Source organism: Pelobates fuscus, chromosome 7 (assembly GCF_036172605.1).
Source record: "Pelobates fuscus isolate aPelFus1 chromosome 7, aPelFus1.pri, whole genome shotgun sequence".
In the NCBI taxonomy this organism is placed as follows: Eukaryota; Metazoa; Chordata; class Amphibia; order Anura; family Pelobatidae; genus Pelobates; species Pelobates fuscus.
This window is the reverse complement of record NC_086323.1, coordinates 186577987-186605292: the sequence shown is the minus strand read 5'-3', so window position 1 is coordinate 186605292 and position 27306 is coordinate 186577987. Positions and strand designations below refer to the sequence as shown.

The following is a 27306-nucleotide window of genomic DNA, read 5'->3' as shown; positions in this document are numbered from 1 at the left end:
TAACATCTTCCATTGTTCATATCAATCAAATTTTCAGAATACCCTTCTTGATAATTGATAGTTATAATTGTGACACGTGATCAAGATTTTGTCTTTCCATTGATTTATAATCACACATATTTTAATAACCCGAATTAATGTCCTCTTATTTATACATGACAACTTATCAATGTTCTTTTCAGCTGCTAACAGCGAACATTGTAGCCTAATCTGTTGTCTAAAACTCTTCATAAGTCTTTTTGGTTTTATAATAGTATTCTTTCTTTTTTTTATATCATTTGTATTTTGAGTTTTCGTACATAAAATACACTGTTTGCAGTATCATGAAAGCAAATGGTACAACATTGTTACAAGAACGTCATGTATGAGGCATACACTGAATAGGATAAACGCAATTTACAGCTTAGGTTACACAGAGAGTCAACGACTTATGTGTTGTGTATGTGCTTGACTTAACTGTTTCCTGTCAAACATATCCCCATCCACTTGGTATGGGTAAACATGAAGTAGAAGAGCAATTGTAGGGGGGGTAAAACAAAATAACTGCAGTAAGCAACAAATATATATTTGTATGGGATATCCCTCTTGGAACTATCCTGTGTTATCATATGTTATTGTGCTCTCAGGCCAATAAGTCTTGTGTGGCAGTTTAACCAAAGGTAGTATTACGTCAACTAGTGCCTAAATGACAATACACCTACTGTGTGATAAGGTATTTATTGCTTCGTGCTATTCCTTGCTCTATGGGCTTCTGTCGTGGTGGAGACAGGCATAATGGTATTCTTTTAATACTAAGTCTGAAATACTAGAATGATAGGCAGAATACCTTGTCCACTAGGATAGGACTTTCTCAACTGTATATATTTCTTATCTTTTTTAGGAATTGCAGTCAATGGTGAACTTATTGGAAAGAAATCGAGTGGTAATTTGATATCAAATGAAACCTTTTTTGGAAAGTTGGGCCTCATTAACAAAGGCATGGAATTGAAAATCGAAGTGAATACAGATAAAATCATTGTCAAGAATGGGGAAAAGAAGACAACTTTCTCATGGCAGGAAATAGTGACACTACGTGAGGATGGGTATGTTCTCAGTAATATATGTGTTTGTGTGTTTGTAGCACTCAAAGGTGGGAAAAAAGGGGTGAAGGAGACAATATAATTTCACAAGCTACAGGCACACTTCTAAATGTATCTAAAAAGTCAATATCATAAAAATAAATGGAACATTGTGCTTTAGTTTAAATTAATGCAATTGGTTACAAAAAAAGTCACTTAATTTAGTACACATTGAACTAACAAAGCTGCTATTGCAAATGTAGTGTCCACAGTGTCCAGATGTTGTCCTGTCCAAGGTGTGTACACAGAGCACGCGCGTGAATGGAGTCCGCACCCATTAAAGACAGAAAGACTCGTCTGACAGGTGTGAAGTCAGTGAAAATCTGATCACAGGCGTGTATCACGGGTCCCATGACAATATCTAACATCTCCTGGATACAATGGGACTAAATTTGCAATGGCAGCTCTATTATTAGTTCAATGCCTGTGTATTACATAGTTACATAGCTAAAAAGAGACTTGTGTCCATCAATTTCAGCCTCTCACACATATGTTTTTGCTGTTGATCCAAAAGAAGGCAAAAACCTAGTCTGAAGCGCTTCCAATTTTGCCACAAACCAGGAACAAATTCCTTATTGACCCCAAAATGTCAGTCAGATATCTCCTTGGATCAAGCAGCTATTCCCCCACTAATATGAAAGTATATCCCTGTATATTATTTTTTTGCAAGTATTTTTTTAAAAATCGTATTATCTTATTCTTTGATTTTTTTTCTCTCTCTTACAAATATACAGGCTAACTGTAATCCTTGTCAGCAGGTAGCACGGTCCTCTAGGGTAAAAAACAGGCACAGTCCTTTGGTTTTCATATAATCCAGGCAACTTGATTGGCAAGTCCACACAGCAACACAACTAAAACATAAATATAACAGGTTTCCCCTTTAAACAAAAATCTAGCTCGTCTGAGCACTGACTCACTTTTAATATCCCTCTCTATCAGGGTTAAACTAGCAAAAACATATCGCACCAACCTTATTCGATAGCAACACTCTGCTAGCTAGCTTGTTGCTTTCCTTTCTCCACTCCCAGTGCTCCAAGCCAGCCTTGCCTTGACTGCTTTCCTTTCTGCACTCCCAGTGCTCCAAGCCAGCCTTGACTGCTTCCTTCTGCACTCCTAGTGCTCCAAGCCAGCCTTGACTGCTTCCTTTCTGCACTCCCAGTGCTCCAAGCCAGCCTTGACTGCTTCCTTCTGCACTCCTACTGCTCCAAGCCAGCCTTGATTGCTTCCTTTCTGCACTCCCAGTGCTCAAAGCCAGCCTTGACTGCTTCCTTTCTGCACTCCCAGTGCCTAGTCTCCTTGACTCTCTCACTGGAGAGAACAGCCTCTCTCCTACCTGCTTCCTGGGAGGAAGCCAGCAATCCCCCCTTTACCTGCCTAGCAGGGAGGGGTTTATTGCCACTGCTACAGCTGATTATCTGCAGCTGAGCAGTGGGTTGGAGACAGTCCAAAAAACCCTGTCCTGGATCTATGTCTCCCAGGAAAACCACTAAAGTGTGGAGTGGAGCATTGGCCCACCCTTCTCTCCAAATGCTCCACCCCAGGGGCCCATAACTAAACATAGCTTTGTGTTGTGCAACACACAAACTACATATACTCATATACTCCCCCTGGGGCTAAATGGCCTCTCTGCCTTCACTTTATCACATAACATACATATATGTTGTCACTCGACTGTTCATATAATATTGTATAGTAAAAAAAAAAAAATCAGACATTCATATCTAAAACATGACAAAACAGAACATGACTACATATATATATATATATATATATATATATATATATATATATATATATATATATATATATATATATACTTTTGTTTAGTACTCACTTTTGTTGCCAACGGTTTAGACATTAATGGCTGTGTTGAGTTATTGAGGGGACAGCAAATTCACACTGTTATACAAGCTGTACACGTACTACTTTACATTGTAGCAGAGTGTAATTTCTTCAGTGTTGTCACATAAAAAGATATAATACAATATTTTCAAAAATGTGAGGGCTGTACTTACTTTTGTGAAATACTGTATGTGTAATACATCTTTCTCAATTTACCAACAGTCAGATAGATAAAAACAAAAAGGTGCACAGTGAGATATTGTACATATAACAATGTGACAATTTATTAAAATATATTTAAAAATGCAATACATGCAATTAAAAGGCAGTATTTTGGTCAAGCAAAATTCTGATTTCTGTACAGCCACAAGCCAGAATCATGGGGACACTGACACACATAAGCTTGAACATGCTTGTGTTGATTTGTAATTTGAAGTGGTTTTTTTTTGTGGGTATACAAATATGCTGCTTAGGTCGCCATGACGGTCATGCTGTCTGCCCAGTTTTGTTTTGTGGGCTTTTTCTCCTGTCCAATTAAGAGATGGAAGATTCTTGAAGGTTAGGGTACATCTAGTAAATGTTTATTTTGCACAACTGAGAGCGTGAAAAAAAAAGAAGGAACAAAAAAGCAAGCTAAACCTCCAAACAAGATACCTCCAGACACTTTGACTGCTGCGATTTAGGAAGACAGACCAACAGTGGCACTGTGTGTTCTACCTTTGCTGTGCATGTGTGGGAGCAGGAGAAAGCCTGGGCCATAAATTCTAGTGTAAGACTAGATTTAGCTTACTAATGTGTTTAGCTAGCTACTGCCATGGACACTTAAAGCAACTTTGAGTGGGAGATAAGAGTTTGCTATTGTGAGACTAGAATAGAGACTAGACTAGAAGGTACAGCTGTATATATCAACCTACCTAACACTCAGTGGCACTTAAAACAAGTTAAGTGGGAGAAAGGAGATTGCCATTATGTAATTGACCTTACTATGAGACTAGGTTGCCAATTTACAGTTTGCTTTTTTAAACTTGTTAACTGCTCTTCAGTAAAGAGCAAGGAAAGGTTATTATTGCCTAGTTACACCACAACGGGACTTGCACAAGCTTTAAGTAGTAGGTAGTCTTCTCTATGTTTCCTAATGTGACACTGGTGATTAAGGTTAGTGCAGTGTCCTACTGTCAGTCACTGCCACTTAACACCACCTTCAAATCACAACTATACAGTTCGACAGTTTTTTTTTTGTTAAATGTTTGTAGTAAGACCATTTTTCCAATTTTTTGACGAATGTGTTCTGTGCAAGTGTGCGAGTACCGTGTGCTGTGTTTCTTAAAGTCAAGCACAATAACAACAATAGCAAGTCTACCAAGTACCAAACCATTTTGCAAACAAAAACACCTATGTTTGCTAAATAGTTTGCATAACATTATTCATATCACAAATGTATAGTAATAAGTAGCACTAATCCATCATCATCAATGTCATATACTAATCCCATGAGGAAAAACCCAGTTTGAACACTTTCCAATTTTGCAACAAAGTAGGAAAATAAATCCTTCTCATCCTCAGAATGGCATTCAGAACTCTCAGTGAAGCAAGAAGCTCTCACCCCACATATTAAAAATGTTATCCTTGAATATTATGTTTTTGCAAGAATTATTTATGTTGCTGTTTAAACATCTCTACAGACTCTGATAAAAACCACCACTTCAGACAGAGAATTCCACATCCTTATTGTTCTGACTGTAAAGAACCATTTTCTTCATATAACCATTTGTCGAACCTAAAAAGATATAAATTTGTTAGCTTTTCTTTATAACTAAAATCTTCCATTCCGCTTATGCATTTTGTAGTCTGTCTCTACACTTTTCTTTTAGTGCTATAATATCCTGTTTTAGAATAGCTACCCAAAGACCAGCATTGTTTGTTATAACCAGATCCAGACAAGTTGGTAGGTGTCACTCAACAGATTCAAAACCTATTCACCTAGATGAACTACTAGGCCTTCTATCCTAATTTATGAATGGGTATTTCAAATAATGAATGCGTTACCCAGATATGCAGCTTTCCAAATTTTCCCTTCCTCACCAATTTCAACTTTAGGTGATTTATAACATATCCCAACCAATAATAGACATACCACGTGACCTTTTATGTAACCATTTAAGTTAACTGTCCAGTCATATGTTTCAACCCACCATGCTTCTGTGATGCCTATTATGTCTTATTGCTTAGTGTATGCTATTGCCTGCACAAAAAGGAGGGCAGACCCACCCATTACTGGCCAGTCAATCTGGTGTGAATACACAGCAGGCTGCCAGCCAAAAATGTAAACCTGTCCACTGTGGGCTGACCCTACAGGGAGACCTGTCAAGTGTGTCTTATAATGGGCTCATGCTATTATTGTTGGAACAGTCCCATCGTGTTACCAAAAGCAGGACACCAGGGAACAAAGTTGGGATGACAGTCTCTATTTTCCAGTCCTGTCCTGTCTCTCTGAAATCAGGACAGTTCCAGAATAATAAATAAATATCCGGGAACACACAGGCACGTCCGATGATGCAGATTTTATTTAGAGTGAAACCGGCAACGCTTCAGCTAACAAGAGCCTTTCTCAAATTATGAGGCATATAATATTCATATTGTTGACCTACCTAATCAAGATCTAATTTTGCCCTGTCTTATCTCATTATCTCTTACCTTAACAAGTTTTATTATTACTACCACCTTATTGAAGTTGTATTTGTTCCTCATTCAATGAAAAGAATATTTCTGTATACCGTATAGTAATCATTACTATGCTCTTTTCCATGTCAATGTTCAGATTTTCAAGTATTATCTGAAATCTAATTGCATTGTTTTCCTTTGTAGAATTGATAATACATAATGTATAGCTGATAATAAATTATACACTTACTATTTTACCCTAATTAATTGCTATTATGAGGAGTTTGTTAATACTACACATGTTAGACTTGTGCAAAAGTTTGTTTCAAATGGTTAATCCAAATCTAAACATGGATGAGTTGACTGTATGATATTTACCAGTGGAGTCATTAAATAAGACTCTACAAGTAAATCTCTGACAAATCAAGTTGTCTGGGTGTGGATTAAAAGGCATTTCATTCAGAAAAAGTGTCTGTAATAAACCTTTGCACACGTCTAACACGTGTACATAAAGGATAAATTAACACAATGCCGTGTCAGGTTTGATATACTGCATTGGTGTGCATTTGCTCTGTGATGTGAAATTAATGCAATTATTTATTTCCAGGCTTGAACTTTTTATTAACAAGAAAAATGTGTTTCTTTCAATGGGAGAAGGAGCAAAATTTGTCATTATTTTGCATAAAGTTTGGAAAAACCACCCTTTTAATAGGGATTTCCTGGGATTTTATACTTTAGACAACCACAAATTCTCAGCAAGCGTTCATGGACTGCTGGGTAAGAGTCACATCAGCACTTACTAGGCTTTAGGGTAATCACTATGAGGGGAAGTGGGACTAAAAATAATGAGACGGCAATGAAAAATCATGGGCACTCAACAAAACAATAACATGAGGTCATGTATAATAAAACTTGGGAAATAACAAATAGACAAAGGAGAAAGAAACAACTGTCATTATCAGACTTCTAATAAAAACTGATGTTTTAATTTATCCAACTTGGATTGCAGTGTTGTACTGGTAAAATAAGTATATACACAAAAACATAATAGCTCTTACAAAATCCTTACACATTTCATGCTAATATACCTATTCACAGGTTTAATCCATGCATCAAGTCTAGCTGATTAAGTGGGGAAATTCCCTTAACTAATTTTGTGGAAAGTCAACATAAACCTTGAAAGGAACAGTCCAAACACATAACACACTCCCAGCGCTAAACATTTTGGATAATGTAAAGGGTTTAGGCAACCTTTGGCTTTTCCAGATGTTGCGGATTATATCTCCCTTGATGCCTTCCTAGAATTATAGGAGATGTATTGCACAACATCTAGAGTGCTGTAGATCGCCTACCTCGGAGTTACTTTGTTTGTGTATAGAATGAATCCAGAATGCACTTCAAGATAGTAGAAAATATGTTTCTCTTATAAATGGGCAATTTTTATCAATTTGCTTATTGTCACGTTACATGTTCCAGTTCATGCCAGACGTTGTGACACTGTATGTCATTACGGGGTTACCGATACTGTTGGATTTCTGATTTTTGACTTTGTTTTAGGTCTGACTTCTCTGTTCTCTGTTACCTTTAATCTTGTCTTGTTATAGTTGTTATAGTGACGTTCTGTACTTCTTAATCCTGTCCCTATTTACTCTATACCTACTCTCAGGTTGTGCCACTAATAAACGATCTGCGTTAAGTCCAGCTATTCTAAATAGTCTATAAAGTCTGTATGTCATGGTTATAAATATTCCAGAAACTAAATATCTATTACGTAACATAAGTAATCATTTTGAGATATCTATTACACAAGTGTATTTATCATCCAATACAAACACCAGATATTCTAACAGTATGGCCCTGTCAATTCATCCACTGTTGCTCCAGTTAGAACCTTTGATATGATTATGAAAGGGATTTGAGCAAATGTTCCTCTTAAAAGGGACAAACTAAAACAATTAAAGGACAAATCGTTCTCTCCAGTGCCAAACTGCAACCAAATTGACTATTTCTAGGATGGCAGTACAGTACAACACACCCTAAAGATAGTTCTGAAATCAAATCATTTTCATCCAAAGCAAGAACAGGTGTACCTAAAATGATCACATTAGATTAGAAGACTAGTATATAAAGCTAACATCATTACAGAATAGAATAACATATACATATAATTCAAGACCAGCGGAACTAGTAACAATATACCAGCAAGCAAACGCACAAAATCAAAAGACACCTGAAAAAATAAGGTCTTCATGGTAGAGTTTCAGGTAGAAATCATATTGGTCAGACATAGAAGAGAAACTGGATAGAGTTGTTATTACAGGGATCTCAAACTCTGGCCTCCTCCCAGATATTGATGGCCTATAATTCTATCATTATTTAAATGTAATAGATGGTCAGAGAACCATGGGAATTGTAGGTCAGCAGCATCTGTAGGGCCATAGTTTGAGATACTTGATGTATAGGGAGTTGATACATAATACACATCCTGATGATGTCTAGAACAGATGTATTAGAGAAAACCAAATATATGCATGAATTATGGTTGATATTGGAGGTTGTCTGTACACTCTGCAAGAGACTATGCATAGCAGGCATGGACCGAACCAGAGATTGACAACTAGCAGTGAATATCATGCCATATCCTGTTTCCACTCTCACACATCTGTCTACCTTTCCTTAAGGTTTAAACTGTTGAATTAATTATTATTATTTATTTTTTTTTATCAATTATTTTAAAGGACAATTTTTCCATGGAATTGACTTTGAGATTTCCAACGTGCATAATACTGCTGACCCAGCAAAACCAGATGCTTCTATGTTCGTGAAAAATAGACTGTTGACAGTGACCAGGTATGAAAATGAAATGGATCATGAATTGTAAAGAAAAACAATCACCTTCAGAAACTTAAATGATGGCCTTATGTAACCAAGCAGTAATTATTTAAAACAAAAAATAAACACCTAACCATTAACAGTAACCTAACCGACATATCTAAGTTAAAAGGATCACTCCAGACCCCTAAACAACTTTAGCTTGCTGAAAAGCTGTGTGAATGTAAGTGTGTCCTCTTTCAATAGAATTTCAATAGAAATTTACACTTTCATAAATTATCTTGGTTACACCCCCTTGGCTTTCAAGCAGGTAATGCTAATTCCTGGTTTCATTGGCCCACAGCATCTGACTTTTTATTAAACTCTTGGACAGCCACATGACGTCTGGGCGGGGTTAGCATGGGGCAGCTTGCAAAGGCAGCAGACAAGATAACTGCAGGTTTTGCAATCTTCATACTGTGCTGCTGCATGGAATGGGGTCTGCCCAGAGTTTCAGCCCTAGGTTTCCCATTGCTTTTAGTGGTTAGTAAGGCATTAAGTGGATTAGAGTTAAAACGATTTAGAGTTAGGGGTTCTTGCCCACAGGATGTTGAGGACTGTGAATCCTATCACTCTGAGACAGGCTTTACCTAAATTCATCCTAACTCTAGACACCTGTAACCTATTGCATTTAGTACCACTAACCTACATCACAGGGGACATTGTGTTACCATGTTATTAGAGTACCAGGTACTGCAGTAAACCCAGCTCTCTAATGATTCTCAACAATACCGCCTCCAGTCTTGCTAACGTAAAAGCATAACAGCCGGACTAATGAAGGTGACCTTTTTCAAGCGGATATTTACAAACTGACATTATTTAAATGAATTCATGGTTTGTGTTAATATTTCCCTTTGATTAATATTTTTTTTTCAATTTATTTTAGGGGTTCACAGAAAGATTATATGAAGGACGCAATAAATGGCAGTAAGGTGCCATGTTGGTTCGTTCATTATAATGGACAAGGCTTGATTGATGGAAATCACACGGACTACATCGTACCTAACCTGTTTAGCATTGGATAAGATCTCACAGGCCCATACATGTTACAGATACCAAATTATATTCATCACAATGTTTCTTTCACATTCATCATCTTGATTTATATGAAAATATATATTTTTGCCAGTAATACCTAGAGAGCATCAGAGAATTTGTAACAAATGAAACGGTTTAGTAAAGTTTAGAGCTGTAAGTCATGTGCTAAATAAAGTAATACATTTTAATTAAATTGCATTGAAAAAAAATAGCTGAACAAATAAAATACAAAGGCTGATACTGCTTGTGTATTATTCTTTTCTATACTTTTAGACCTCAGCTGCATATAAAACATTAAAAAAGATGCATTTAAATTACCAAAATAATTTTTTTTTTAAATGTTTTGTTAAAGATTCCCTGAAAGGGTTAATATATCAGCGCTTCTAAGTGCTGCTACAAAGTGTGTGGTTGGAAATATTCTGGAGAGGTTGACAGAATCTTCAACGGTCTAAGATTTTGCTAAGAGTTAGGAAAAAGGACAAATGAGTAATTTGTTACATGTGAGTTTACAGAGGAAGAGGTTCTATTTCAGCTGTCAAAAGTAAAGACAAATAAGTCAATGGGACCTGATGGAATACGCCCAAAGTTATTAAAAGAGCTTAGTGGTGTACTAGCAAAACCATTAACAGATTTATTTAACCGATCATTGTGAACAGGAGTAGACCCAGACGATTGGAAGTTAGCGAATGTTGTGCCAATTCACAAGAAAGGTAGTAGGGAGAAGTCGGGTAACTATAGGCCAGTAAGCCTTACTTCAGTAGTGGGGAAGGAAGTGTTTACTGGGAGCAGTGTGCATTTTCCTGTTAGATTGGGTAGAGGAAATAGAAGATCCTCTACCATGGTCTGGTCAGGTAGGCCACAAATGGAGAGTAAGGAGTCACAACAGGAGGGGAGAAGGGGGAAAAGACTACAAAGGACACACAGAGGGCTGAAGGGGAGACATCAACAGAGGGTAAGGGTAAAAAGAGACATACAGAGGGGCTGTGTGGAATGAGACATAGAGAGGTACTGTGGGGAAAGAGACAAGATGCTGGGGAAAGTGAGAAAGACACACAGAGGGGTTAGGGGATAAAGACACACACAGAAGGGCTCAGGAAGGGGAAAAAAAGACACAGTGGGGCTGTGGTGGCCAAGACAAAGTGCTAAGGGGAGAGACACACAGAAGGAGAAAACAAAAGACACACAAAAGAGGCTGGGGAGAAAGAAAAAGTGGCTGGAGGAGGGAAAAAAGAGACACACAAAGGAATTTAGGGGGAGAGACACACTCAAGAGTGGGGAGGATTAAAAAGGCACACAAAGGATGGGTGGGAGAAAGATACACACAAAGAGGTGGGGACACATACAGGGGGGCTGTGGTAGGAGACACACATAAAGAGGGACTGTGTCTCGCACAAAGTGGCTGGGAAAGGGGCACACAGAGGGGCTAAGGAGCAAAAAGACACACATAAGGAAGGGGAACAAAAGAAACACAGAGGGTATGGTGGAAAGAGACACATAGAGGAGCTGGGGAAGGGAAGGGAGACAAAATGGCAGCAGGAGACATACAAAGGAGCTGAGGGGAGTAAGAAACACTAAAGGGTGGTGTAAGACGCAAAACAGGGAATAAGGTACCTACAGGCCAGTACTATTTATTGTGGGGGGGGCTACGTTGCTACTTGTTATTTGTGGGTGGGCTGCGAGACTAACTTAGGCACTGACCGACAGGAGGTCAGGTGCCTGGTTAGTCTCCCTCCAAAAGGGGAGATATGTTGCAAACTGCCATTTGTAACTGGCCCTTTAAATGACAATGCCCTGCTTCCCTGGGTTGTGGAGAAGCACACACACACCTTTCCCTGGGGTACAGTGGTGGCTCAGGCTGATGGGAGTCAGAGTTCCCACTCTGACTACCTTTCTTTCCTCCCGCACGGTTCCCGGTGGTTGCTAGGAGGAAAAGACCGGGGAAATCACTTCCTCCCAGCCGCTAACATCAGAGGGGGTGCAGTCGCGCTGAACGGGCCCCCTGGAATTACATAGCATTGGGTTTCCCCAGCAGCATGGGCCACCCGATGGGCCCCTTCAATTCGGCGGGCCGGGGACGCATTACTCAGCTGGCGGGACCCATGGTCGCAGGGGTCCGCAAGGCGGCCAAGCCCCCTGAAGTGACAAGCCCGGTCGCAGCTGAGACCCCTGCAACCGCGGTAGTTCTGCCACTGGCTGTGGGTCATGAGAGGAGGAGGGATAGCAGCTTTCTATGCAGACATAAAATATACTCATATGTGAAATGCATTTTGTATGTGATCAAGTTAAATGTTGTACTGTAAGTGACCACATGCTTTGGGAACCAGTAAGTCTACATGTTATGTACTACAGCAGAGGACTTTTTTTTTTTTTTTTTTTTAATGATTGCTCTGAAGGTACAGTCCAGATAACAATTTGTTAGAGAGGGCTTGCACTTGAGGAGGGGGATAATTATTCTAATTCATTACTTTGTAGTCAGTTCTGATTCTGTCTGTTTTATTTGTCCTGTTCTGTATTCCCATTGATGAAAATGTTTGTGCATTTTTTTTTGTAGGCTGGATCTTTATACCATAAACAGTCTGAGTTCTTTGTAGTTTCCAAAAAAGTAGCTTGGTTGTCTCTTCCTCGAGGTCTCACAAGATATGGCTATTCCTTGTCCTCTATAGAGTTATTAATAAGAGTTTTACTAGAGGACTAGATGGATAGAATTTTATAGTAACTAGATACCGACGCAGTATATCCTGCGTACACTACCAAAAATGAGTCCTAGCATTTAGTTGAGCAGTTAGTGTTGCAGGTTATGTAAAAAGAAATCCACAGATGATAGCGTTGCCTGAGGTGTTGTGCCTTTGGTAAAAGTCCCTATCACTTAGCTTTTCAAAGTAACACTTCTGCACCAGGGGTACTCTAGTAGGAAAGATGGTTTCTCACTTAGAATTCTCACAAATCATTGGATATATACCCTGTGGATTATCATGTCTTGCCCAGGGATGGAATTAGGGCATACCTATAGAAATAATAAGTGACCATCTCCTATGTTCCAGACCAACCTCCGTCCAAATAGAAACATTTGGCTCTATCTTCTCTTATATACTTGCCACAGAAATAATAATTGCATCTATGAATTTGGTATTATTTTTCCATTCCATAGATATGACACATAACCTGCTTGTGACCCAATAAACCAGACATCACAATCTCTTCCCATGTGGTTACGTTATGCCATTCATGTTTGGGCTTGTTTAGAAGATGGTGTTTGACCCATTCTAAATATAATATAATGAGGCTTTATTATTATTCTGTAGGTACATATTAATGTTTCTTTGGGATATGATACTTTTACACAAAGCTAATAATCATTAACATATCAGAAATTAATTTACATCCATATGGTAAAATCCTTTTCACATTCCTATGCCATTCACACTACCCCTTCTGTCATCTGACCTCTGTGGGGGTCCCAGTTTCAAAAGACAGTAGTTTAATAATAAATTATGCACCCTTGTCGTGACTTTGTGTTTATATACCCCACCTCCTCTAGACTGTAAGCTCATATTGTTTCATTTGGTAAATTCCCCCCTTATTGTAAAGCGCTGTGGGAAAAGCTATATAAATACTACTACTTTACATTCTGGGCACATGTAGCATATTCATTATATATAAATACATACAGTTATGCTCAAAAGTTTGCATACCCTTGAGTGAGCAGGCAAAACACATTTTATTTATTTATTATGGGATTCATATTCAACTGTAGGTTATAACAAAATGGCACAATCAAAACAAAACATGGCAACAAAGAAAATAAAAAATATGATCTCATAATCGCAACTATTTATATCCTTAGGTGCAAAACCTCATAAGGCATTAAGTCAAATGCCCCCAAATGTTTTTATATATTAAAGATAAGGATGCACACTAGTATACAAGCAAGTACAATTTGCTTATAAATTCTTTATTGAATACACCAAAAAAAACAAAAAGATACAATAAATAAGGCGACCAAAAAAAAGCACATGTAAAAATATAAATATCACCAGTAAACAAGCCTAATGGGACAGAACACAAGTCACCAATACCCCCAATGTTTCGGCACAACTCCTGCTGCCTTTATCAAGGGTGTCTGATGTTGGGGGGATTGGTGACTCATGTTCTGTCCCATTAGGCTTGTTTACTGGTGGTAATTATATTTGTAGATGTGCCTTTTTTGGTCGCCTTATTGTATGTTTGTTATTGTATCTAATAAAGGATTTATAAGCAAATTTTACTTGCTAGTACCTTGGTGAAGGAAAATAAAAAAATAAATGAAATGACATGTTCAAAAGTCTGCATATGTCAGGATTATACTGATCCAGCATGCAGAGTAGTGTCACACCCTAGAATTAAGGGTAACGTATAACCGGGCCTTAGAATGGCCGGACTTAATGTACCCGAGAATAGAGAGAAATCTAGCCGAGGTCAGGGACACAGAACAGGACGCAGCGATAAGGAAAAGCCAAAAGTCAAGGGTACCAGAAATCAGGGAAGTCAAAACGAAGCAAAAGGCAAAAAAACAGAAAACCCCCCTTGGATAACCATCAAAGGGAAACCACAACAGGGCAATGAGCTAAAGGAATAAGTTAGTTTAAATAACCCTCTTGCAAATCCGATTGCCTGTACCTAGCCCTTGACCGCAAAATGTGCATGTGCATCTTTTGATGTCACCCGCACATCGATGTCGTCTTTACCATGGGGCTATATAATTGCATGGGTCCGCAGTGGCCGACGTGCACTGCCATGCCCCACAAGTCAGGCATCATGGCAGAAGACCGCCGAGTGGCACTCCCCTCTATCTTCGGAAGGTAATTATCTCTGTTTTTGCCACAAGGATATGAAGTATACGTGACAGCATACCCTTAGTTCTTAATACTGTGTATTGTCCCATATAGCATCAATGACAGCATGCGGCATTTTGTAATAGTTGTCTATGAGGCCCCTAATAATTGCAGGTGGTATAGATGCCCATTCGTCTTCGCAAAATACATCCAGGTCATGCAAAGTCTTTGGTGGTCTTGTATGAACTGCATGTTTTATATCTCCCCAGAGTGGCTTGATGATATTAAGGTCAGGAGACTATGATGGCCACTCTAGAACCTTCACGTTTTTCTGCTGTGATCACTGGGGAATCATCTTGGCCTTGTGGTTAGGGTCATTGTCATGCTGGAAAGTCCAAGAGTGTCTCATGCACAGCCTTCGTGCAGAAGAATGCAAATTATCTGCCAGTATTTTCTGATAACATTCTGCATTCATCTTGCAATCAATTTTCACAAGATTACCTGTGACCATAAAGCTTTATTTTGTTCTCGTCACTTATAATTACAGTGTGCCAGAAGCTGTGAGGCATGTTAAGGTGTTGTTGGGCATATTGTAACTGGGCTTTTTTAGTGGCATTGGCGCAATAAAGGCTTCTTTCTGGCAACTCGACCTTGCAGCTAATTTTTGTTCAAATATTGTTGTGTTGTACTCCTTGAAACAACCGCAGGGTCTTTTTCCAGAGCAGCCTGTATTTCTCCTGAAATTACCTGTGGATTTCTCTTTGTATCCTGAACAATTCTTCTGGCAGTTGTGGCTAAAATCTTTCTTGGTCTACCTGACCTTGACTTGGTATCAAGAGACCCCTGAATATCCCACTTCATTATAAGAGATTGAACAGTACTAATAGGCATTTTCAAGGTTTTGATTAGATTTTTATTTCCTTTTCCATCTTTCTAAAGTTCCATTACCTTGTTACACAGGTCTTGTTGTGGATAAAAAGTAACCAGCCTATGTTCAAATTGTAATTTTGAGTGCTCGGTGAAGCAATCAGACACAGACACTTGTTTGTGAAATCAAAGATGCTTTTTAATGGGAGAGCATACAAGATTATATAAATAGCTTTGTGACTTGCGTGACAAAAACAGGATGCTTGAAATCACTTTGTACTATAAAAGGAATTTACAGAACTAAGCATATTTCAGTTATATATAAAACACAAAACAAAACAAAAAAAAACATGAATTTACTTAGGACATAAGAAGGGGGGCTGAGGGTGACAGCTGCAATCTTCTCCTCAGAAGCCACAGAATGTCATAATTAAAAAGACATTGTGCTTACGTGTCAGGCACTAAAACTAGGGTAAAGTTCAAAGTATACGATGATCCAATTTAGCCAATTTTAAACAGACTATTACGCAAAGTAGATGGTGGGAACCGCACTCAATCCCAACGGCCAAGGGTGCTCCGGATCAGGACCAGCAATCCCAGAATTATACACGAAAGAAGAAAGGACCACAGGCACTCCAAATTGAAACCGTATGCAGCTTGAAAAAGACCTTTGTTGGTCGAAACGTTGCTTGGCGTTGCATTTTTTCCTAATAAATCTGCATACGGTTTCAATTTGGAGTGCCTGTGGTCCTTTCTTCTTTCGTGTATAATTTTAAACAGACTGGCCATCTGTAGCTTAAGCCATGGTTCAGGTATAATCCTCCACAATTCCCCTGTTTTGAACCCAAAGCTCATCCAGCGGTCTGAGGTATGTCCAGGTGTGCTAAATCACACCTGTGGGTCTTTTAGTAAATCTTCACCACAGTTCCCTCAGACAGTGCGAGCCAGGGGTCCCCAGAAGGCAAGTTCTTTGGTTACACAGTGCTGTAGGAATTAAAGGCAGGGGAGACTGGCGTATAAGTTAAGGTACGACCAACTTGAGGTTTTGATTTACACAAGGATGATAGAAGACAGGAGAAGAACTTAAATGTAAAAAATCATCATGACAAATACTGCAATAAGAAATACAATATTTTCTTAATTAGCATACTGAGCCATGTACCAAGACCAAAGGTCCAATCCATAACCCCAAAGAACACTGTATCTTATTTATTTCCATCACTAGATTGTGCAGATTCTGTATATGCTCATGGATCATGGTCCCATGATCCTAAAGATTAAATCAACACATGCCCTTTACTGCCTCACCCCCTAAATCATGTTTCAGTTACAAGTGGGGGGGGGGGGGGGAGAGGGGGGGGAGCAAGTATTAGGGGTCTCTTGAACAATTACATGAAAAAGACCAACATAGTTCAGTGGCTGTCACATTATTTTTTTTCAGGGCTAAGGGGGGCTTGCCTACAAGTGGGCTGAAAGCATAAGAATGTAATTTTAGCATTTTATTGGGTCTATGGGCATGTAGGTACTACTCCAGGAGTGAGACGGGGGTAGAAAAGCTATAAGACAAATTTGTAGGGCGTTTTCAGTACTGAGGAGAGGGTTGAGGCAAAAGGAGGTTAGATTAAAAGCCCTTGCTATCTGCATCCATATATTTCCTTGCCTTGCATTATCATTATCACAGCATACAATGGTAAAGGATATGAACAGCTTCATGTCGGGGGATCAGTCGGAGTGACTTGTTTACAGTAACTGATGTGGATCCAATTGGCTTTTTATTCTAGTTTCACCTAGGTGGCAGTGGTTAACAGTATTTGGAAGGGACCATCAAATCTTGATTCGAGTCCTTTTCTCACGTGCCTCTTTATCACACCCCAGTCACCAGACTGTAGTTTGTGGATTGCATAATCAGAGTCTGGATCTGGAATAGAATCAAACACTTGTTTATGCAGCTGCCCCAACTTTTTATGGAGGACCTGGATATAGAAGTGTCTGGGGAAAATAGAGTCCTGTCTTTGGGGCACAACCAAACAGAATTTTAAAGGGAGACAAACAACTTCTAAGGCGGGGGTGAACCTCATAGAGAAGAGTGCTAGGGGAATACATTCAGTACAGGGTTTCCCTGTCTCTTGCAACTTTTTTTTAGGGTGCCATTTACCCTTTCTACTTTCCCACTACTCTGGGTGTGATAAGGGGTATGGAAGGCCTGGCTGATCCCTAGTGTTTGCATTATTTCCTGCATTATTTCTCCAATAAAATGGCTACCTGTCACTTTCAATCGCTTCAGGTACTCCATATCTACATACCAGTTCCTCCAGAAGCTTACTTGCTGTGACCTTCGTTGTGGCTTTTGACACTGGGTGGGCCTCAGGCCAACCTGAAAAGAAATCAATGCACACCAACACATATTCATACACTCCTACCTTAGGCAGTTGAATATAGTCTATCTGCAGTCTCTGAAACGGGTAAAGTGGCCTTGGTATATGTTTACCTGGCGTTTTGACAGCCTGTGCAGGGCTATTTCTAGCACAAATCATGCAAGCCTGGGTGTACTTAGCTGCTACAACGATAAACCCATGTGCCACCCAGTGGGTGTTTACTATACAGTTCATGTTCAATATATTGTGGTGAAGTCTTTTCTGGAAGGGCAACCTGTAGGAAGGTATTACCTGAGAGTGTGGAAGGATGAAGTTGGATTGCTGCTTGCTTGGCTGCTTTGTCTGCTTTGTGGTTTGCTCTTGTAATTTAATTTGTGATCTTCACGTGAGCTGCCACTTTGAAGATGCCTACTTGAGTGGGTAGCAGGAAAGCATTCATTAAGGCACTTATGGATTCAGAGTTCTTGATTGGAGTTCCTGCCGAGGTGAGAAAATCACGAGCCCGCCATATAGACCCAAAGTCATGGACTATATCTGTCAGGATCCCACGGGCGGCTGTAAGGGGAGGCTGCAATCCGCTTGCAGCACTCACCCTCAGTTCTTCGCCGCCCGCGGTCTCCCCTTCCCCTACCTGTTGGCGAGCGGCATCCTCACAGCCCCGGATGGCGCTCGCATCCTCCTTCTCATCTCCCAGCGGCAGCATGTATAACGCTGCACGCTGGGAGACCGCACATTCATGTAAACGCCGAGGTCAGCCACGTGACCCGGCGTTAAAGTCACAGCACTACAATCACAGTGGGAGGTATAGATATCTCCTACATGTGATTGTTAATTCTGATTGGAAGTTATCCAATCAGAATAAAACACAGGATTTATATACTTACCATTCCTGTCTCTCAGTGCCCTGTTGTGGTCTTTGCTTGCTAGTATTGCTACTGAAACTTGTGATTCTGGTTACGTACTCTCTGGCTTGTTTATCTGACTGTGACTTTCTCCTACCCTTTGACCTCGGCTTGTTTCTCGTTATTCTGTCTTCTGGTTCCCCTTACTCGGCTTGTCTCCTGTCTATTCTTTGTGTGCTTAGCCCGGCCACTCTAAGGTCCGGTACAGCGCCTTTTCTGTGTGTGTGTGTTAGCGTGTTTGGTTCCCCGAAGCGTGACAATATCGAAGGCATAGCGAGAGTGTGTAAATATTAGCTGTCTTACCAGAGGCTAATTTGCACGCTTCAGTGAGTGCTTTCAGCTCAGCTTCCTGTCTTCTGTGAGATATTTTGTACCATGGGAAATACAATGTCCTAGAAAAATAACAGTGGGAACACATGTCTGCAGTTTGGACTTGTTAGCTTTGTAAATTATTTCTGATCTGAGCAACATAACAGCAAATCAACATATTGTAATAACACAACATCATCTGCCCTTGGCCAAGCTTCTAGAATTTGGGCCATTGCCATGCTATACGTAGTTGGTGAATTTTGTGCACCCTGGGGTAATACAGTCCATGTGTATTGTTTGTGTTTGTGTATACTGACTGTCTGGGTGCAAGGGAACAGAAGAAAATGCATTTGCCAAGTCAATGGTAGGCTCTGTCACAGGGTTGGGCAAAGTGAGGGTCGCTAATAAATTGGAAAGGACAAAGATACCTCTCCAGATGGACAAAACTGAATCTTGGCATTAATAGCAGACAAAACATCACTGTCTAGCAAATTAACAGGGGCAATAGGGTTGACAAGCAATCTGGTAACGACAGAAGTAGAGTCATGGACCTTCAGTTTCATCTGGTGGGTTAGAGGGATTTCTGCAGGGGTCCCATCTACACCCACACATGATAGCACATCAGATTTCTTATAGAGAAAAATATATTTCTCCTGCACAACAGAACGGACTGTCCCAGTGTCTAACCTCAAAGGGACTACTCTATCACCTGGTAATGTAACATTAACAGTAGGAGAGGGTCCAGCTACGTCAGGAATAGTTAAAAGTGTGCAGGGACTGGTTGTCAATTTCCTAGTGGGGCGGGAGGGGGGGGGGGGGTGGAAACCGAGTGTCATGAGAGTTGTCAGAATTGTTCTGCTGGTTCCTATTTTTAGGAGGACATTTACCGTTGTGCTTAATATGTCACTGAGGGTAGGTGTGTCAGGCACTGAGGGAAGTGGTGTTGTGGAGACAGGCTTGCAGACTATGGTGAGGCCTAATAGAAAGCACACTCTACATTCACTAAACACACTCTGCACTACACACACACTACATTCACTAAACCCACTCTGCACTACACACACACTACATTCACTAAACCCACTCTGCACTACACACACACACTACATTCACTAAACACCCTCTGCACTACACATACTCACACTACATTCACTAAACACACTCTGCACTCACTACAAACACTACATTTACTAAACACACTCTGCACTACACACACACACTATATTCTCTAAACACACTTTGCTCTACATCTTGATCTTAAGATTTCTGATGGCAGCCCTGCTCAGCAGTCTGTGTGTGTATGGACTCAGCAGTCTCTGTATGTGTATGGGATCAGCAGTCTGTGTGTGTCTGGACTCAGCAGTCTGTGTGTGTCTGGACTCAGCAGTCTCTGTGTGTCTGGACTCAGCAGTCTCTGTGTGTCTGGACTCAGCAGTCTCTGTGTGTATGGACTCAGCAGTCTGTCTGTGTGTATGGACTCAGCAGTCTGTCTGTGTGTATGGACTCAGCAGTCTGTCTGTGTGTATGGACTCAGCAGTCTGTCTGTGTGTATGGACTCAGCAGTCTGTCTGTGTGTGTGTGTGTGTGTGTGTGTGTGTATGAACTGAACAGTCTGTGTGTCTGTGTGTGTATGAACTAAGCAGTATGTGTGTCTGTGTGTGTGTATGGACTCAGCAGTATGTGTGTCTGTGTGTGTGTATGGGCTCAGCAGTATGTGTGTGTGTATGGGCTCAGCAGTATGTGTGTGTGTATGGGCTCAGCAGTATGTGTGTGTGTATGGGCTCAGCAGTCTGTATTTGTGTATGGACTCAGCAGTATGTGTTTGTGTGTCTGTGTGTGTGTATGGACTCAGCAGTCTGTGTGTGTGTCTGTGTGTATATATGGACTCAGCAGTCTGTGTGTGTGTGTGTGTGTGTCTGTGTGTGTATTTGGACTCAGCAGTCGGTATGTCTGTGTGTGTGTGTACTCAGCAGTCTGTGTGTATGGACTCAGCAGTCTGTGTGTGTGTATGTGTGTATATATGGACTCAGCAGTCTGTGTGTGTGTGTGTGTGTGTGTGTGTGTCTGGACTCAGCAGTCTGTATGTCTGTGTGTGTGTGTGTGTACTCAGCAGTCTGTGTGTATGGACTCAGCAGTCTGTGTGTAAGTGTATAAATCAGCCTGTGTGCATTCAGCAACGCCTGTGTGCATTCAGGAGTCTGTGTGCATTCATAAATCTGTGTGTGTGTGTGTGTGTGTGTGTGTATGTATTCAGCAGTCTCCGTGTTTGTATTCAGTGTACTGTGTGTATGTACTCAGCAGTCTATCAATAATTAAAAATGTTATTCCTGTGAGTTGTTGTGCACTGCTTTGCCCAGGGGCCCTTAACACTGTTAAGATGGTACTGCTTGTGTGTGTCAGTGAGCTTCTATTTAGTAAGCATGTGTGTGTCAGTGAGCTTGTCTTTAGTGAGCTTGTGTGTGTCCCTGAACTTCTTTGTAGTGAGCCTTGTATTTATACAAGTGAGTTTGTCTGTAGTAAGCTTGTGTGTGAGTCAGAGTTTTTTGTCTGTCAGTGAGCTTGTGTGGCTTTTGTGGAAATTAACCCCTTAAGGACGCTGGATGGTTCAGGACCGTCATCGGCATTTTTCACTTGCCGACCGACGACGGTCCTGAACCGTCCTAAATTTAAAATGTACTTACCCGATCGCCGTCGTTCCCCCGGCGGCGATCGGCAGTGCTCCCGGTGTGGGGAGACTGCCTGCAGCCCGGACAGTCTCCCCATGGCGGTTTAGGACCCCTGTGGCCATGTGATCGCCCAACAGGGCGACCACATGGTCACAATAGGTGTCCATGTGTCTGCCTGCAGGGGGACTGTCTGTGCTGACAGGCAGTCTCCCTGCAACTGTAAAATCAGAAATAAATTTAAAGTGAAAGTTAATAAAAAAAAAATATTATAATATATGTGTATATATATGATATATAGACATATATTATACCTATATAATATATGTCTATATATCATATATATAATGTCATGCTAAGTGTATTTTTATATTAATATGTACATATATTAATATAAAAATACACTTATAATTAATTTACACACGTATATATATAATATATATAATAACTATATATATTGTATATATATATATTATTATAAAATATGAATAATAAATAATTTAAATTAAATTAAAAAAATTAAAAATAATAATAAAAATAAAAAAAAATTATATATCTATACGAAATTTTATTCTAACTGTATTTTGATATTAATATATATATTTATATCAAAATACACTTAGAATGAAATTGTATATATATCTATGTATATATAAATAAATAAAAAGAATGCGAACTATTCATATGTCCATATACAAAATTACAAAAATTTAAAAATTAAATTACATGAGATTATATAAATAATGGTATGTAAAGAAAGCCCCTTTTGTCCTGAAAAAAACAATATATAATTTGTATGGGAACAGTAAATGAGAGAGCGGAAAATTACAGCTAAACACAAACACCACAAAAGTGTCAAAAAGATGCCTGGTCGCAAATGTACAACATCGCAAAAAAAGTCTGGTCCTTAAGGGGTTAATCAATCCTCCACCAGGGATTATTAAAAAAACAACAACACATTGTGTCGGGGGCGGGGCTTCACATGCGGCATGGGCAGGGTCAAACTGAGGCGAGGGCGGGGTTAAATGTGCCCCCCTACTTTTGTCCCTGGCCCACCATGTGCCCCCCTACAAATGAATCCTAGAGATGCCACTGCATAGAAATAACACACAAACAATTAAAAATTCTTAGTTGTTTAGAAATCTTGCAGAGTTACATATATGATCTACCTACACACAAGCCCCACAATTTCTAAGAGAACTGTATCAGGAATTTCTTCAATGAACTCTCAAAAGTGACAAGTAGTATTTTTGAAGATCCTAAATGCCATCTGTCAGTAGTTCAGCTTTTCTCGCATCTGTTTCTGCTGTTGAGGCAACAAACCCAGTTTTAATTGCAAACAATGAAAAAAATCCTTATTGACCACAGAACTGCAGTCAGATTTTTCCTTAGTTTGTGAGCTGTTACCCCACATATTAAGCATTATATCCAGGGCCGGACTGGGAAAAAAATTCAGCCCGGGCATTTTTTTACCACAGCGGCCCACTAAGAAGGGGGCGGGTCAGAGGAGGTGTGTTTTGTCATCACTAATGACAAACACGCCCCCTCTCAAAGTGAGCATGTTGGTTCAATGCTCGTCCAGGGCAGACCATGCGCAGAGCTCTGCTGAAGAGCTCTAGCATGAGAAAAAAGCCCTGTATTTGTTCTGCACAGCACAAGCAAATTTAATAACATGCTTGCACTGTGTTTCCTTGCAACTTGTCTCTGGTGTCTCTATAAATGGATACCAGGAGACAAAAATGCCAGGAAAGAGTATTGTGCATGTGTTTGGAGCCTGCTTGTGGTATTGTGTGTGTGCAGAGTGAGCTGATTGTAGTGTGGTATTGTGTTATAAGGTCGGTTTTAGGCGTGTTGTGTTTTTGGTGTAATGTAATGCATATGTGGCTAGGGGCTGTAGAGAATGTGTATAGGGGATGTAGCAAGAGTGTGCATGCAGGCTATAGTGTGTGTGTGTATAAGTGATGTAGTGTTTGTAGAAAGTGTGTTTAGGAGTGTAGTATGTGTTTGCTTACAAGGAATCTAGTGTGTGTGTGTGTGTATATATATATATATATATATATATATATAAATATGTTTGGAAGTATTGTGTATGTGTGTGGTGCAGTGTTGCGGGGGGGTTCTGTGTGTATGTGAGGGGTGCAGTATGTGTGTGTGAGGTGTGATGTGTGTGAGGGTGCTGTGTGTTTGGGTGCTGTGTGTGTGGGTGCTGTGGGTGATTTGTGTGTGTGAGAGTGCTGTGGATGATGTGTGAGAGTGCTGTGGATGATGTGTGAGAGTGCTGTGGATGATGTGTGATGTGTGTGAGTGCTGAGTGTGATGTGTGTGAGTGCTGAGTGTGAGGTGTGTGAGTGCTGAGTGTGATGTGTGTGAGTGCTGAGTGCGATGTGTGTGAGTGCTGAGTGCGATGTGTGTGAGTGCTGAGTGCGATGTGTGTGAGTGCTGAGTGCGATGTGTGTGAGTGCTGAGTGCGATGTGTGTGAGTGCTGAGTGTGATGTGTGTGAGTGTGATGTGTGTGAGTGCGATGTGTGTGAGTGCTGAGTGTGATGTGTGATGTGTGTGTGAGTGCTGAGTGTGATGTGTGTGTGAGTGCTGAGTGTGATGTGTGTGAGAGTGCAGATGTGTGAGTGTTGGGAATGATGTGTGTGAGTGCTGGGAATGATGTGTGTGAGAGTGCTGTGGATGATGTGTGTGAGAGTGCTTAGTGTGATGTGTGTGAGTGCTGGGAATGATGTGTGTGAGAGTGCTGAGTGTGATGTGTGTGAGAGTGCTGAGTGTGATGTGTGTGAGAGTGCTGGGAATGATGTGTGTGAGAGTGCTGAGTGTGAGAGTGCTGTGGGTGATGTGTGTGAGTGCTGAGTGTGATGTGTGTGAGAGTGCTCTGTATACATGATAGAAGGGATTGTGTGTGTGTGGGGTAAATAAAAAAAATTAAAACATAAGTAAGCATTATGTCCCCCCCTCCCTTCTTACCTTTTAGCCTGGGAGGGGGGGACCGGCATGCTGGTGAGTGGGTGGGGGGGACCGGCATGGTGCACCATCCCTGGTGGTCCAGTGGTGAGTGAACTCTAGCCTGCGGGCTAGAGTTCACTCTCGCGAGATCCGGTCGTTGCCATGGCAACGCTCCGGATCTCGCGAGAGGAACCCGGCGGAGCTGCAAGATAGAGCTCCGCCGGGTTCCTCTGCTGGCAGGCTGGCTCCCTCCCTCTTTCTCCCCGCCGGCGGCCACCTTTGAAAGCATGTGGGCCGGTGAGGGAGATCTTTGATCTCCCCACCAGCCCTCCATGGAATACAGCAGGGCCGGCTCTAGGATAGTGCCGGCCCTGCAAAGACCGGCAGGGGAGATTCTGGGACCTTCCCCTGCCGGCCTCGGCCCACGGCCACCGCGGCCCACCGGGCATTTGCCCGGTGTGCCCGATGGCCAGTCCGGGCCTGATTATATCCCTGAATATTTTGTTTTTGCAAGTATTCATCCAGTTACTGTTGAAGGACTTTGAACAAACTCTGATAAACCCAACTCTGAGAAGTTAAAAGCGAAAAGTAAAACAAAAAGATGTAAAGGTGCTATTTGTAATGTACAACAAAACAGACATAAATGCCCAGCCCATGTTTCATTGTGATGACATACCATAGTCAGAGGAAACCAATAAAGCACATCTATCCACCTCATATTCATGTGCCTCTAGACAGGGGTTCCAAAACCAGCCCTCATGACCCACCAACAAACCAGGATTTATATATTTCTCTGTTTTATAAAAATTGAAATACTGTCTTTTGTAAAGATAGAAATTAAAAATGTATACTGTAAGTCACCATTCAAACAGAGGTGACTCAATTTTGTATCACAATGCGGGCGCTGGGGGAGCTCAGATGGCGGCTGCTGGGGGAGCTGTGCTGTGTTTGCTCCCCAGCGCGCAGCTTAATGAGACCTGGGACGGAATATGACGTTATATTCCGGCCCCGGTCTCATTAAGTAGCGCGAGAGGGCGGGGGAGCAAAGAAAGCACAGCTCCCCCAGCGTCCGCCATCTGAGCTCCCCCAGCGGCCGTGAGGCACAACCAGGTGTCTGCCCGGCACCAGGTGCTGAAGGCCCAGCAGGAAATTTCCCGGTATCCCGGTGGGCCAGTCCGGCCCTGGGGATTAAGGAGAGAGCGCAAGTAACTTTATTTCTTTGGTTTTTACTATATATTGGGGCTGATGTGTACTGTGGTCGTTGCTGCCAACCAGGAGTGATGGGAGTGAGCGCAGGACTTCTCTTTTTGTATCTGTATTCACTTTTTGTATCACACAGCTTTGTTACAATGCTGCCGCCCATCCCATGTGTTCCCTGTTAAGGGTTAATAAGTATATAGGGGTGTATATAAAAAAAATACCACTTTCTGTCTCATTAGAGATAACTTTGCTAGAAGCTCAAGGAAGCAAGGTGAAGAGTCAGTGTTAGGACCCGCTCAGGGGGGGCTGCCTTGATGTTGGCAGACGGGCATTCTCTCCAATGGCCATTGGAGTAACTAAATGACCTCCATTTGTCTAAATATAGATAGGGATTAAGGAGAGAACGCAGGTAACTTTTTTTCCTTTGGTTTTTACTATATATTGGGGCTGATGTGTACTGTGGTCATTGTTGCCGCCCAGGAGTGATGGGAGTGAGCGCAGGACTTCTCTTTTTGTATTTGTATTCACTTTTTTGTATCACACAGCTTTGTTATAATTCTGCCGCCCATCCCATGTGTTTCCTGTTAAGGGTTAATAAGTATATAGGGGTGTAAAAAAAAAAAGTATATAGGTAAAAATACTCCTTTCTGTCTCATTAGAGATATCTTTGCCAGAAGCGCAAAGTAGCATGATGAAGGGTCAGTGTTAGGACCCGCTTAGGGGTGGTCTGCCTTGATGCAGACAATGGCCATTGGAGCAACTAAATGGCCTCCATTTGTCTAAATGTACATAGGGATTAAAGAGAGAGCACAGGTAACTTTTTTTCTTTGGTTTTTACTATATATTAGGGCTGAGGTGTACTGTGGTCGTTGCTGCCACCCAGGAGTGATAGGAGTAAGCGTAGGAAATCTCTTTTTGTATTTGAGTTGACGCTCTAAGCCAATCACTGGTTCCCAGTTCATAATAATGTTTTACTTTTTTATGAATGGGGAGCTACTGATTGGCTTAGAGTGCCAGCTGACCGCTCCAGCCAATCAGCTACACCACTATCCAGCGGCACTCTGTGCTACCTTACACTCAGTAAATAAAAGTGAACACATTAACACTGATATTCTTTTTTACCTGGAGAGATGAGAAGGTCCAAAGTTTCCCTGCCAGGCCCAGGTACCAAAGCCTTATGATGTGGTGTCCAGAATAAAGTAGAGGGTTCACTTCACTTGTCCTTCCTGCTCCAATCTCCTTTTCTTCTCCTTCATTTGTCAGTCTTCTTTTTCTTCTGCCATTGTTTTCTCTCCTCTTTGGCCCCTTTATCTTTCTGCTTATTGTACGCCCTTCTGCTCCTTTCTCCTTTCTGATCCCATTCTGCTCCCTACAGACCCTTTCTGCTCCTGCTCCTACTTTATCTTTGTGCTTCTTCTGTCCCTTTCTGCTCTTTGCAGACTCTTCCTTCTCTTGCAGACCCTTCCTGCTCCTTGCTGCTCCTTGCTGACCCTTCTTGCTAATTTCTATCCCTGTCTCTCTCCATTCACAGCACCTATTAGCCGGCACTGGTATTGCACTGTATTTTCAATAACACGAAAAATAGCAGAACAAGCTGAAAAATCCGCCTTGCCCCAGCGCATTTGCTTATTCACTAAACAATGATTTCAAATTGTAGAAATTGTAATAGTTTTCTTTAAAAACACCACACCTAGGCAAA

General features: G+C 41.0%; 1 protein-coding gene across 1 annotated transcript in view; it reads left to right on the top strand.

Moving 5' to 3' along the window:
* LOC134568402 (inter-alpha-trypsin inhibitor heavy chain H3-like) overlaps positions 1-9770 on the top strand; it is a 196051-nt gene extending 186281 nt beyond the window's left edge. Inside the window, exons 18-21 of the mRNA XM_063426978.1 lie at positions 881-1082; positions 6229-6398; positions 8360-8471; positions 9379-9770. Coding sequence (XP_063283048.1) covers positions 881-1082; positions 6229-6398; positions 8360-8471; positions 9379-9517 — 623 coding nt within the window. The 3' untranslated portion in view covers positions 9518-9770. The remainder of the gene's footprint in view (positions 1-880; positions 1083-6228; positions 6399-8359; positions 8472-9378) is intronic.
* Positions 9771-27306: the final 17536 nt, after the last annotated feature.